Source organism: Marmota marmota, unplaced genomic scaffold (assembly GCF_001458135.2).
Source record: "Marmota marmota marmota unplaced genomic scaffold, marMar, whole genome shotgun sequence".
In the NCBI taxonomy this organism is placed as follows: Eukaryota; Metazoa; Chordata; class Mammalia; order Rodentia; family Sciuridae; genus Marmota; species Marmota marmota.
Genome location: NW_025999998.1, coordinates 12,938,799 through 12,953,088, shown reverse-complemented (window position 1 = coordinate 12,953,088; position 14,290 = coordinate 12,938,799). Strand labels below are relative to the sequence as shown.

Below are 14,290 nucleotides of genomic sequence, written 5' to 3'. Positions count from 1 at the left end.
GTAATAGGTCCAAGGTCAGAGTTTAGTAAGTGGCAAACCCAAGGAGTCTATGTCTAAGCCAATGCTAGGACTGCTCTGCTCTACAGCCTCTCTTATGAAAAGATATGCATTATAGACCAGCAAGTGTTTAAAGTCTTTTAGTCATATAAAGTACAATGGTAATTCAAACATTTCTGGGTTGAAAATTCATGGGAGTGCCTTGTCAGAGGAATTTCAAGTAAGATTTGACAGGCAGAATGGGGGTGATGGATTGCCAGCCACACGGGTGGAAGCTTCCAACTACCAGAAATTTAGTCTAATGCATATAATCTAAACTTATTTTACTTTTGTTAATTTTTTTAATCTTCTGTCAGCATAAACAAAATTTCAGCTACAGGCATGAATAAAGAGGAAACATGAACTAGAGTTCTCTTTCAGGAAATAGAATCATCAAAATCGTAAGGGAAAGATATACATATTTCATTTTTTCCTTTTGCTTATGCTGACAGATTTCTTTAAGGGAGATGTTAAAGCAGAATACAGAATCAAAACAACAGAAAGTGTGTATTTATAATTTTCTTTTCATCTAGTTTGTTGCTTTTATTTTGTAAATAGGAAAGTCACTTGGAAAAGGTCAAGTCTCCTGCCTCAACTCATTCAATGAATTAACTTGAACCTGAACTGTAAACTCCTAGTCTGCTAGTGCCACCTTAGTTTTGGGTGGCACTTTCTTACTCTTTGGTATAACTCCTTAAGAATTCAGATTCTCCAGCAACCAACGGAAGTAGGATATGTGGGGCATCAACCTTATTTCAATGAAAAATTCTTAGCACATTTCCCATTTTCTCTACTGTGTCTTGAAGGGCAATTAATGAAATATCAAGACAACCATGGACATAATCAATACATACTTCTGATCTAGACATTTCCATTTTTAACTTTGCCACTAATATTATCCTAGATGATCTTCACTAAAATGTCATTTAAACTTCTGTTCATTAGGATTTGATAACTGGGGGTAAAATAAACTGAAAATACCAGTGTGCTGTTCACTCTGCAGGAAGGATGTTGCTAAACCATTTTTTTGTTTGTTTGCTCAGTTCCATTAACAAATGCTTGTGCTATATTTCCAGGAAGGTTTGTGTGGTTGCTGTCTATCTGAAGCTTTGCTTATAGTATTTAGCAAGTGGTCTAATTGCCATACACAGTTGTAGAGCAGCCTGGGGGATGAGTTTGCAAGCTGAATATGTTCTTAGAAACAGGCTGAATATGTTCTTAGAAACAGGAACTTTCTGGACAATGTACAATAGTTACTCTTGGTTTGTTATTTTATGAAGTCTGGGGAATCCAAAGGAACCAACCTTTACATCCTGTACTTTGAGGGATATTACTTTGTGCTTTTCCCAATAAGGACATTAATACTAGAGGTCAACTCTGCCAGGTTGTGGGCACTGAGGAATGGCCAAGAATTGGATACCATGCCTCTCACCAACCAGCTACCTACCACCCAACTCCTACCTCTCAACAACTGCTACTGGTTGAGGCTGCTCTTGAAGTCTACCATGATCCTAGTAAGCTAGGGTCAAGAGACCTAACTTGAGGATCTGGAGTCCTCCCTAGATGCTATTTCTAGGGAGGGAACAAAAAGGCAGCATAAAAAGCATTGCTTTTGCCCATGGGATTCTCCTCCAAGGCCTAGATTTGAAATGAGATGCTGTCTAAGCCATCTAATCTGAAGCATGCTTGTTTAGAAAGCTGGCAACTCCAGAAACATGATGTTGTCATTGCCTTTCTCTCTCAGTGTGGTGTAGAGGAACCAACTTGGTAGGAAACCTATGTACCTGAAATGGCTGTGATGACTTTATATATAGCAATGTAGATATGACTATATCTATATCTTGGCTAATGAAAGAAGAGAGTGGCATGTAGAGAACCAGTCAAGTAAAGACATTATTCATGTTGAATGACACATTGACATTTGTTTCAATTCATCTTTAAAAAGAAAAACATTAGATTAGCCTCTGAAAGGGTAGTTTTTTTAGGTCATATGTAGCTAATAGCTTGAGAATGGAACACTTATTTCTCCAGAAATCAGAAAAATTATTTTTAAAGGAGGTAAGGGATGAATCTAGATCTTGTGTCTAGGAAGGCACAGAACTGGAAGATGCATAATTATCATTATAATTAATTAAACAGCAACCAACATTTCTTAAGGATTTACTAAGTGCCAGACATTGCATTTTAACCCCTCACTACCCTTAAGCTGAAACAGAATTATAAAGGATATTTCCTCCAGTAAAGGGAAGGTTAATTTTAAAAATCTGTTTAATCATGACTTTAAGAAATGCTGTGTGATTCTTTGCATAGGTCTGAATGCGCATTGTGAGTTGCAGTCACACTTATAAAATGTATACAAATTGGGTAAGCCATCTGCTTTAAAAAAAATGTGTATCCAACCAGTGGGTTGTAGAAATTTCAAAGATTTTATTTTTTGACAGGATGCCTGCCGTTTTTCTCTCTTGACTCCCGCTTGTTTTATTCATTTTGGGGTAGTTGCCAATTAGACCCCATTGGTAAGTATAATTAATAGACAACTTGAATTTCCTCTTAAACCCCAGCCAAGAAAGTTAACCATAGAAGCCTTCATTTCCTTTAAAAATTCCTAACATTATCACTTCCTATGACTGCCATTTATCTCTATCTCCTAAAGTCATCCAACCATATCAGAGACTAGTGACTCCTCATGATTTGTCATTCCAAAGCTGCCAGATAGGAGAGCTTGGCAGCACTGCTAGGATATTACCAGAGGAAGGAAGCATTTACTTATGATCCAGGCGTTCTGCAAGGCACTTTTATATATGCTGTCTCTTTTAAAACATTCAAAAACCTTTCAAGTAGGAACTGTCTTCCTTTCTTAGAGTTGACAAGATGGCAGCTCAAAGAGATTATGTCCTTGTCTTAAATCCATTTAGTGAGGCAAATAGATGTAAACCAACACTGGTGTGAATCCAAAACCCTCGTTTCTTCCATCCACATAGGAAAACCTTATCTCATTCAAGAAGATCCCCTTAAATTTTGTTAGCTTAGAGTACCTAATGGTCATCATTTCATTCAGTAATCAGTTGAGCAGCTCTGTGCCAGACATGGGTCAAGCATTGGTTTGGTCGCAAGGAGCCATCAAGCAGGACTTTGGGAAGAAGATGGAGTAGAACAATAGGAGGACAAAGTGGGTGAGGTGATGGGTTGGGGTGCAGGCAGTTGGAGCTCCTGATCGTGTCCTCATGGCTACAGTCTTTCTTCATGTGACTCGTGGACTTCCCTTTGTCATCCTATGCCTGAGAATATATGAAGGAGGCTGGGAAGGCAAAGGGACGTTCAATTGTCATCACTGGCATCTTTTTTGATCATTGCACCATCATCCAATGCATTGGGATAACCATGACATGATATTTTCCATCACTGAGCCCATAACTGTCCCATGAGAGGGATAACAACTCTATGTTAAATTCATGATAGAATTTTATCCAGGGATCTTGGGAAGTGGGAACAAGTGACAGACTAACTGCAAAACTTCAAACCATGTGACCTGAACAGAAAATTAATATTTCTCTGAGCAGGCTATGTGTCTATCGACATCTTACTGTCTTCTGTGGATGCTCTCATCTGTTCAGCCCAATCATGCAGACTTTCTACTGCCTCGACCAATCAAGACCAAATATCAAATTGCAGATACCAATTCATGATCATTTTGCACAAGACTGTGAAGACTTGCCATTTTTCAGATGCTCTCAACTGACAATGTTGTTCAATATTTTCTCTGCCATTTAGAAGGTTGACCCTCTAGACAATAATTTGATGAAGAAAACAATCTAAACCTTGCCTTGTCTTCATTTAATGGAACGACTTGACTCAAGTCAGCTGTGTATCTTGCAATGCTCATTAATGAGAAGCCACTTTATCAAGATAATGAAGTCAAAATCACTCTGAGGAACAGAACAATTTTTAATAAAAACAGTTTCATGGAGTCTGCCTATCTTGTTCATCTGACTCTCTTCCTATGCAATCTGGGCATTCTCTCTTTTTCAGCAAAAATTTTTCCACATCGGAATTATTCAGGGACTGAGACAATTCTTATAAACAAATAAGTCTGAACAGGGGAAATTCTCTACCATTCTCATCCAATGTTGTAGACACTTTTACCTGCAGGGAAGAACTTTGAGATCTCTTTGCAGACAGAATGATTTAGGTTGCAAATGTTTAATTGGCATTTTTAATCTCAAGGTCAGAAAAATTACTGTTGTTCATCAGATTTGGAGACCTTCCTGAAGGGATCCAATCTCATCCTTGTTTCATTGCTAACTGAAAATCCTTCCATATTTTTCATTTTTTTCTAGCTTCTTATTCACCATAATATCATGTGGACCTTCTGTCCCACCCATTCCAAAATACTTGCAATTTTTCTTAAATAACTCAACCCATTATATGTCTTTCTATTCCTTTTTGATATTTGCTAAAATTTGATCCTCTCCCATTCCTACCTGTCTACACTCCTGAGTCTCAGATAAAAAATCTCTTCTTTGCCCATCCCAATCCCTCACTTCCTCTGATTTTAACAGACCCACATTCACCCCTTCTGCTGTGCTCCTATGTCACTCTGTCATGGCATTGCTTCTTTCGGTAAGAAGAGTGTCTTCCCATCTTCTTGCTCTGTCCCCCATCACATGTAGATTGTGGATTCCTAGAGAGCAGGGCATGTCTCTTGTCTATTTTTATCATCCCCAAAACTTAGTACAGTGTCTGGCACATCCCGGCAGGTGCTCAATAAATGACTGCTGTAAATATTAACACCTGGTTTACCTAGCCCAATTTTTAGTTCTGGTTTCTAATTTGATACCAAAAAAATGTAATAGAGGCGTTTAATATTAAAATCTAGAAAAGAAGGACAAAATGACAGCAACATAGACCCACGGAGGAAAAATAAATAGGATATGTACAGGCAAAGACCACTGTGCCTACTTCTGTTTATTAGGCATGAAAGCATTTAGTCTGGGAAATTTTAACTGTGTTCCTATGAAATCATGATTGTTGATAAATCATTTCCATCTTATGAGAGTCTAAGAATATTTTTTTTGTAGTATCCAATGCCATCATGGCTTCAGGTATTTCCACCTAAATGGAATAAGATAACTATTGACTTTTCCCCACTTATTCAAAGTGATCATTGCCGGTGGCTGCTTTTCAATCTAGATTTTGATCAATCTATTGGGTAGAAATGCATACTCACTTTAGAAAGTTAGAAAAACATAAAATAAATGGGAAAACTTGTACTGAGTACTTTTCTGCCATAATGAACAATTTTACAGTGAGATATATTTAGAAAAGATATGGTATCTCATTCCCTGGGGATCTAGAAGAAAAGTGGGCTGAGATTTTTAATTTGCTTAAGAATGGCTAAGGCCAAGGAATTTATATAGGACCTTCAAAGTCCCTTCCCAAGGATTTTATAATAATTTGTTGATCCCTTCAAAGTGTCTGGAGCATTTCAAGCCCTTGAAACTCATGGATGTAAAAGTGAATGTAATTCAAATAGACTTGAGGAATGATGAGAAATAATGTTCCTGCTTGTCACTAATCAAGCTGCCATTATTTTATTCTTTTAACCTTGAACCTCAGCTCAATATCTTTGAGCCCTGAGGGGGAAAACTGACAAAAAGAAAATAGGAAGTTTATGCCCTAATAATGGCCAAATTTTTAGTTTAGTTTAGAAACCAGAACATTATGAATCTTATGCCACCCATAGCTACAACAAATAAGGAGCCCTTCCCCTCACTGAACAGGCTGTCCCTGTTCTGCACTCGAGGCCAGATTTCAAAAGCTATGCCGAGTTCTGCATGCCACAACCCAGCAGGCAAGGCAAACACTCAAGTCCTAAAGCACAGGCTGAGGAATCAGGGACTCTAATAAGCCTTGGCACCTCTGGATCCGCATGGGGTTCTGTGGGTAATCTCTGCTGGAAGGAGGGAAAGGGAAAGAAATGGGTGTGTGCCTCTGCCAACGCAGGGAGGCGAGGACTGGAGTCAGCTCCTCCGGTCATCAACCAAATTGGAGCTGAACCCACCCTCATTAGCAGCATTTCTCCTACCCAGAACAACACAGGGGGCACATATTGATTCCACTGCACATTAGGATTTATTATGATTCATTATGAATCCTGGTGGAGACTGGGAAGCAAGCAGCAAATTGAACATGGCAAACCCACATGAAGAGTTTAGGGAGGAGGAGAAAGTTCACCCTTGTGTTTCTAATCTCAGGTTCTATTTACTTGGCATACATGCATGGAGCAAGATTTGTTTTGTTCTATTCATGTATTTGTTCTCATTAATCAAGAACTGATGTATCAAGTATAAATTATTCCTCCTAAACTTAGGTATGTAGGAAATGTCACACAATAAAAATTTTCCTTAATTCAAATACATCTAACTCCAGGACCCTTTCCATCCAGGTTTCGGTAAATTCAATCTAATCTTTATTAGGATTCTCCCCCTATTCCTTCCATGTTAATCCATTTTCCATCACTACAACAAATACCTGGGATGATCAATTTATAAGAAGAAAAATTTTATTTAGCTCATAGCTTTAGAGGTTCTATGATTGGGGTCTATGATTGGGGTCCTGTGGTGAGGCAGTTTATCATAGTGTGACCATGTGGCAGAGCAAAACTACTCATCTCATTACCAGGAAGTGAAAGAGAGGACGAGAAAGAGATTGGGAGTCTCACAATCCCCTTCAAGGACTAAAGTGACCGAAAGACCTCACTATCCCCCAACACACAGATGTTTGGGGATACTAAAGATCCAAACTACGGCCCCCCCACCCCCATACACCCACACCTTTTTGCTCTCACTCCTTCATTCCTACAGAGAACTTAGGAAATTGGGAAGGATATCTTCCCTCAGCCAAGGTTACACTGATTGATAGAGTCCAAGTCCTCTTGATCTCTCCAACCTGTGTGCCTTTGGTGCTCTTACCAAGTAAAGCCAGTAGGACTTTTGTTGCTGCCACTGACCCCCAAGGCTCAGCAGCCTCAGTTCAGCATCTCACCATGTACTTTGCAGCAGTCACCCTCAAATGGGATCCTGGGGTCATTTCCACCCTCATGGAGCTTACACATTGGAGAAAAGGACATAGAAAATAAGGATGTCAGATGAAAGCGAAATATATAGTGTATTGGATAATGACAAGTGCCGAGGAGAGAAATGAAGCAGGGAATGCAGAAAAGGGGGTGCAAGGAAGGGGCTGCAATTTTAAGCAGACTGGTAGGGAAGACAAGAAGGGCCAGGAGGGCCAAGAACTGAGTCTTGGGACAGTCTCAGTATCACAGGTTGGATAGGAATCAGGAAAAAAAGATGAAAGAGCAGCTATTCAGGTAAGAGAAAAACTAAGAGGGCAAACTGTCTGTATGTCCAGGAACAAGCATATTTGCAAGAGGAAAGAATGGCCAACTGAAACCATCAGGGATGTTGTTAAGTCTCTTTTTCGATTTCTCCCCTATCTCACCTACTCCTACCTTTCTCCATCAAAGAAACTGCCAGATTTGGTGGTGATACACACCTGTCATCCCAGTGACTCAGACGGCTGAGGCAGGAGATTATAAGTTTGAGGCTAGTCTCAGCAACTTGGCTAGACCCCACCTCTTATTAAAAAATAAAAAGGGCTGGGGGTGTCACTCAGTGTTAGAGTACCCCTGAATTCAATCCCAGTACCAAAGACACTTGCTTTTCTCTTCTTCCCCTTCAGGACATTAGTGAGCTTTGGGGTTGTGGTAGTGGTGGTGGTAATAGTGTGTGTATATAACAAAAGCCACCCAAAGAGCTCATCTTCAGGAAAGTTCTGCTTTGTAGTAGCTCTAGACAGCACCACAACCCTTGCCTAAGACAAGACACCCTCGGTGGCCTTTTTTGAAATGAAGGGAGGGAAAACCAACGGCAAACAAGATCCATTTAGTAGCTCAATAAATTTTCCTAGAAAATAAAAATTAAGTATATTCTCTACTTCTAGGTAAAGCATTAGGTAGAAAATATACTAAATACATTTGCAGGCAATTTTCCCCAGTACTGTGAAGCCCCTACTGAAATAGGGTGAAGTGTTAGCATATTTAATTTAAATATTCCCAGAGAGCTGGGTTTAGGGGCTGAATTGCAAGAATGATTATCTTCCAATAGGGGCAATATCTCAATAACATACAAGTAAGCTGTCTATCAATTCTTGGTTTACAGGATCAAATTTTCAACTTGGAGAGTATCTAATGGATCACAAACACATGCAGGGTTAACAAGCAAACAGATGTGGCCTTCTATGAATCATTTATTTACCACATTAGTTAAGCTCAGGCATGGGGTGGACATACGATAGCCCATGAGCCAAATCCAGGGCACCAACTTTTTTTTTTTTTAAATATAAAGCTTTATTTCAGTGTAGCCATGTTAATTCCTAATGTAGGGTCTGTCTCTGGACGCTTTTGTGCTCTAACTACAGAACTGAATGGTTGCAAGAGGCCATCTGGCCTGCAAAGCTGAAAATATTTACTCATCTGGCCCTTTACAAAAAAAGTTTGCTGATGCCTCCCTTAGACTTTAAATAGACTGCTGAAAACTGTTGTTCATGAATGTTTCAATCCCACTCCATGGACTTTATTTGTTTTAATTAGTTATATATGACAGTAGAATGCATTTAAGCACTTTGATATACCATACATAAATGGGATATAATTTCATTTTTCTGAGTGTACATGTTGCAGAATCATATTGGTCATTCAGTCACATATATACATACAGTAATGATGTCTGTTTCATTCTANAAAAAAAAAAAAAAAAAAAAAAAAAACAGGCAAAAACTCTCTCCCTACAGTTTTATGTCAGGGCACTCATTCTCAAAGTGTGGTCCAGTGAAATCACCTGAAAATTCCTTTGAAATATAAATGTTCAGATCTCCCTCTACACCTACCGATCAGAAGCTGTGGGAATGGAGCCCAGCAGTGTGCAATTTAATAGCTCTTTTAGGTGATTCATCGGCAAGCTAAAACCGAGAGCCATTGTTCTAGAGCAAACATTGAGAAGAAGAGCCCATGATTTGAAATGGTGATTTCTACACACCCCTTGCTACAATAATTTTCAATGGGCAAACTCCTTTTTGCATACTAGAATTGGCATTTTAAGAACATCCTTTATAGTGCTACTTTCTTATTGGTAACCTTAGGATAGCCCACTTTGTAGACAATGGTATTGGCAGTTATTATTGGAGTTAAATGGTTATTTGGTGCCAGCTGTGGGGAAGAGCCAAGTAGCTGTTTCATACAGACATGACAGAGTGAGATAATGAGGTTAAGTACTCCAGTGATTAAAGACCCAAAATACCCATTGCATGCCTCTGGGTCATAACTGTCTCCCAATTCCTCATCATCATGCACTGGATGCATTTAAGTGCTATAATGTAATGAGGCATTTATTTCCAAGAAAAAAAAGTAGCAGGGTTTAGTTCCAGCACCATCAAGGATATGCTAGAACATGAGAAAAAAGTTTCCCTAGGTATTTGTCCTCATATAGGATATGCCAGGTGCTGCTGTATTGTTGCTCTTTTCCTTTGCTTAATGACCTACTCCTTCCCTGGAGCTCCATCCCTCCCTGTGTCTAGAGAAAGGAATCGCTCTGATAATGAACAGCTGTGGTTTAGATGCAGCTAGAAACCCCGAAGCGGGGAGTGTTGACCTTTTTAAGCCAGGAAGTGATGCAACAACGGGGTACAGTGAACAAACACAGGCCTCTTTTTAAAAATATCTGAATTTGCCATCAAGTTTTAAAAGCTACCAGAAATGAGTTTGAGACCCTATGATATGAGTGAAATAGAGTGACCATACATACTCTGTCTGGTTTGAATTAAGTAGCTCAATTCATACCTGTCATATCAGAGTAATTACCAATGATGACCTCTCCACAAAGGTGTCCTAGTGGTATGATAAGTGTGATATTGTCCCCTTAGTGCATAAAACCAAATGAATAGAGCACAGACTCTAGAATTCCTAGCAGATCTCTGCTTGAAACTCAATTCAGACAATTATAGTTGTGTGAATTTTGCAGTTTATTCCTTACCCCTCATTTTCCTTAACTGTAAAATAGGAATAATAGTATCTCTATTATAAGATTGTTGAGCAGACTGAGAAAGCATAGACTACCCGCCTGGCTGAATGTCTGACACTTGGTAGGTGCTCATTGACTGCCCCTTCCCTTAGGGAAAGAGAAACTGCCTTTAATCAGTTGTCTCAAGGCAAGTCACTACACTTTTAATTCTTCACTGCAACCCAGAAATTCATAAGCAACCTTGTTTTTATTCCATTTGTAATTTGTTTTTTTAACATGTTGCCAGTTTCTTTATAAAAACTATAATGACATTTTAATTTTTTCCTTTCAGAGAAAGTCATATTTTCACTTAAAAAATAAGTCCAGATTCCCAAAGTAGAACCAGAAGCTCAAGTTTGTTAGATGCTATTGCAAAGTAAATGGCAGAAACAGAAAGGGCAGAATTGCACTCCACAGTGTTGGAACTTGAGGAGGCCCAACACACTATACCCCATTCTTGACAAGAATCAAATTGACTAAGAGCCACTGCAGTCAGGTGGACGGAAATTAAAGTATCATTTTTATTAATGATGACATTTTTATGTGACTTAGTGTGAGGGGCAAATGTATTTGCCTACCCACCTCAGCTCCCAAAGACCTTCACGCAGATCACTGGTCCCTGGAGGCAAAGGAAGAAAGCCAAATCCCCTTCAATGAAGAACTTATAGTAGTTCTAGTAATCCGTGGTTTATACCCAAAGGACTTAAAATCAGCATACTATAGAGATGCAGCCACATCAATGTTTATAGCAGCTCAATTCACAATAGCTAGACCGAGGATGGAACCAACCTAGGTGTCCTTCAGTAGATGAATGGATAAAGAAAATGTGGTATATATACACAATGGTGTATTACTGAGCTTTAAAGAAGAGTGAAATTATGGCATTTGCCAGTAAATTATTAGAGTTGGAGAATATCATACTAAGCGAAATAAGCCAATCCCACAAAACCAAAGGCCAAATGTTTTCTCTAATATGCAGATGCTAATTTACAATAAGGCGGGGGACACTAGGGAAGAATAGTGTTACCTTAGATTAGGTAGAGGAAAGTAATGAGAGGGGAAGGGAGGGGATGTGGGGATAGGAAAGATAGTAGAATGAAACAGACATCATTACTGTATGTATATATGTGACTGAATGACCAATATGATTCTGCAACATGTACACTCAGAAAAATGAAATTATATCCCATTTATGTATGGTATATCAAAGTGCTTAAATGCATTCTACTGTCATATATAACTAATTAAAACAAATAAAAATAAGAAATAGACAATAGATGTGGAGGATGTAGCTCAGTGGTAGACAACTTCCCTAGCATGCGCGTGCACAAGAGACAGAGAGAGAGAGAGAGAGAGAGAGAATAGCCATATAATCAGTTATTGAATGAATTCCCCATACAGATGAGTACAACAGAAAAGGACATGGGCTAGATATGTCACACTAATGGAACCCCCCCACACACACACATAAATATGAAACATTGTCATCACCTTATCACCCTTATTTCTGAGGATTTAATCACAGTAAAGATTTGATCAGACCTGACATTACAACTTATATTTTGGAAAAGATGCCCAGATAATAAAATACAAACAATTCATCACTTTTTTTTAAAACTTGGATCAGAGATTAAACCCACAATATGGCATCCACAGCCAGCCAAATAATTGATCTAAAATAATCAATGCCCCTTTCCTTAGTCTCATGTATAATAACAGCAGTTGTTATTTTAATAACCTTGGAAGTGAACGAAGGTCATCCCCAGCCTAGTGCACTTTAGCTACTAAAACAGATCAATCGCCTCAGTGGGATCAGAATTTGGTTTTTATTTCAGTCTCATAGATCCTATTCATTTCAACCAGAGGAAATAATAGCTTCATGGGCATCCTTCCAGCAAGGGGGAAGAATGTAAACCTTTGTTTATGTCTGTCTCCCCAGTGGCTGAGACACTTTGTTCTTCTAACCAGGTTCATTTCTGAGAAATTGCACAGCTTCAATTTAAAAGAGTAGGACAGCTGAACTGAAATTGGCTATTCCAGTCCCTAAGAATTGGGTTTTTTGGATATAATCCAAATGGACAAGTGAAATAGAAACACCCCTTCCCCACCAAGTCTTTCAACATGTTCTTCTCTAGGTCCCAGACTACTGCTTAGGTCCAGTAGTTAAGGTAAGTAAAAGGATGCCACAGAGCAACCTAAATGGTTGTCACCTCCATTTTCAACAGGACATATCAGCAATTACTGAGGTATGCCAGTCAGTCCTTTTGTAACTATCAATTTATTCCTTTCACTTTGGCTATACTGTTCCCAAAGTACGTACTCCTAAACATTGTACAGTTCTTATTTTATCTCCAAGCATTTGTTTGAACTACCTTCTCAGGGTAAGGCACTATGGGAACCAGCATGTTACCCAAGAGATGTGGGGAATGTCGGTCAGAAGGAGCTCATAAGTTAGCAGGGAGGAAAAAAAAAAAAAAAGGCATTCATTAAAAGCAAGGCACAATAAAATAACTGCCAAAAGACAGTTTTTTAAGTGAACATTGGATCACAAAGGAATGAAAATTTAATATTACCCAAGGGAGTTGGGATGGATCCTGGGAACTGGTAACATTTGAACCAGACTTTGAAGATTGAGTTGGAGTCTCTGAGGGGCTAAAATGAATTGCATCCCTCTCCCTCATCCAACTTCCAAACAATTTGAGAAATAAAAGTAGTACTGGTTTGAACCTAAAATATCATTTTGATTACTTACCAGGAATAGTGGGCTGATGTGGCTTTAGGTCTATGTATCAAATGGGCTTAATGACACCTCACAATTAGGCAGAACCCCAAGTGCGCCTTCACACCCTCACCTGGCTGCACATCTTCAGGTCAGAGCCCCTGGAGGGCCGGGGAGATCTCAGGCTCCCTGCAGGCAGCATATGCCAAGAGGAAAACGGACCTGACTGAGGTGACCAAACCCAGTGATTCTTTTCAAATATACTAAGGGGCTGAATGAGTGAAGGGGCAGAGAAAACCCAAGGATGGGCTTAGAAAAATACCCTCCTGAACACAGGTAAGGGGAAAGATACTCCTTTCTGAAAATGAGGATGACTAAGAGGAAGTTTAAAAATAATCCCTCATGGCAGATCATTAACATAGTCTGTTAAGTGGACGGTCAGGGTGAAAGAGCTCTGGAGGTACTTGAGGATGCAAAGGAAGGCTGGGTTTAGTACAGGCGGAGCCTCGTAACAACACTGAAAGATGTGGGCTTTTCTCTATAAGCAATGGGAGTCCACTAGATTTTTACAGAAAGATAGTATTCATGAGTGATAACTAGCAGATCTGTGAACATTGTATGGAAGCAATTTCAGTAGTTCACTGAAAAACCAAGTAACATAGATACTAGGTACTTAGCATTCTTGATTTTATGAAATTTTAAATCATATCTGAGTATTGTGGATCCTCAGGTCAGTTGACTGACAGAAAATCATTCATGACATAAAACATTGAAAATGTTCTATAGAAATAATTACATCATCATTAGAGATCTGCATATAGTGGAGTGATAATTCGGTAGCCTACTTTCCTGCCTGCCTTTTGTATCCCAAATTTTAGTGAGCAACTACTACAGGTAGAACATCATATGACATGCTGGAATCACAAAGATAAATCTGCATAATAGAGAAGAGATGCCTAGATATCTAACTAATGAGATACAACTTCAAAAGAGATCTGTAAAGTTCTATGAGAATTTTTCTTTATATAATCATAGTTGACTGACAAATTTATAAAGCATAGTCATTGGCAAGGGCTTTTAAAAAATTAATGCTGTAAGATCACACAAATGAGAATGGTTAATTCTGCCTAATGGAGGTGAAAGGGAGGAGACTGCAGAAGACTTGTCTTTGAGAACAGAATAAGTTTCTTACAGAAAGGAGGTCAAAAAAGCATTTGTTAAAGGGAAAAGAACTATTTGCATTTGGGGCTGGGAGAAGTAATTGCAGTTCCCTGAACACAAAGAAAAAAATATTTTTATAATTTGGGAAGGATGAATTGATACATGTTGCCAACAGCAACATCTCTCTCACCCCTATCACTTCCCTCCCTACCAGCTCATCCCTGAATCCTGGGTCTTCCCATGTTTTTGCTATCCATAA

General features: G+C 39.0%; 1 protein-coding gene and 1 long non-coding RNA gene across 26 annotated transcripts in view; one reads left to right on the top strand and one right to left on the bottom strand.

The window, feature by feature from the left end:
* Trpm3 (transient receptor potential cation channel subfamily M member 3) overlaps positions 1 to 14,290 on the top strand; it is a 529,872-nt gene that overhangs the window by 289,397 nt on the left and 226,185 nt on the right. For 13 of the 25 annotated variants that reach the window (XR_007349031.1, XM_048806882.1, XM_048806879.1 and 10 more), the window contains exon 7: positions 2,478 to 2,552. The exons of the other annotated variants lie outside the window; for them this stretch is intronic. Coding sequence is in view for 12 of the 13 variants with exons in the window: in XM_048806882.1 (XP_048662839.1) it covers positions 2,478 to 2,552 (75 nt within the window). In the remaining variant the exon portion in view is untranslated. The remainder of the gene's footprint in view (positions 1 to 2,477; positions 2,553 to 14,290) is intronic. 25 annotated transcript variants of the gene reach the window in all.
* LOC125617901 overlaps positions 1 to 14,290 on the bottom strand; it is a 74,090-nt gene that overhangs the window by 13,523 nt on the left and 46,277 nt on the right. The window lies entirely within an intron of this gene.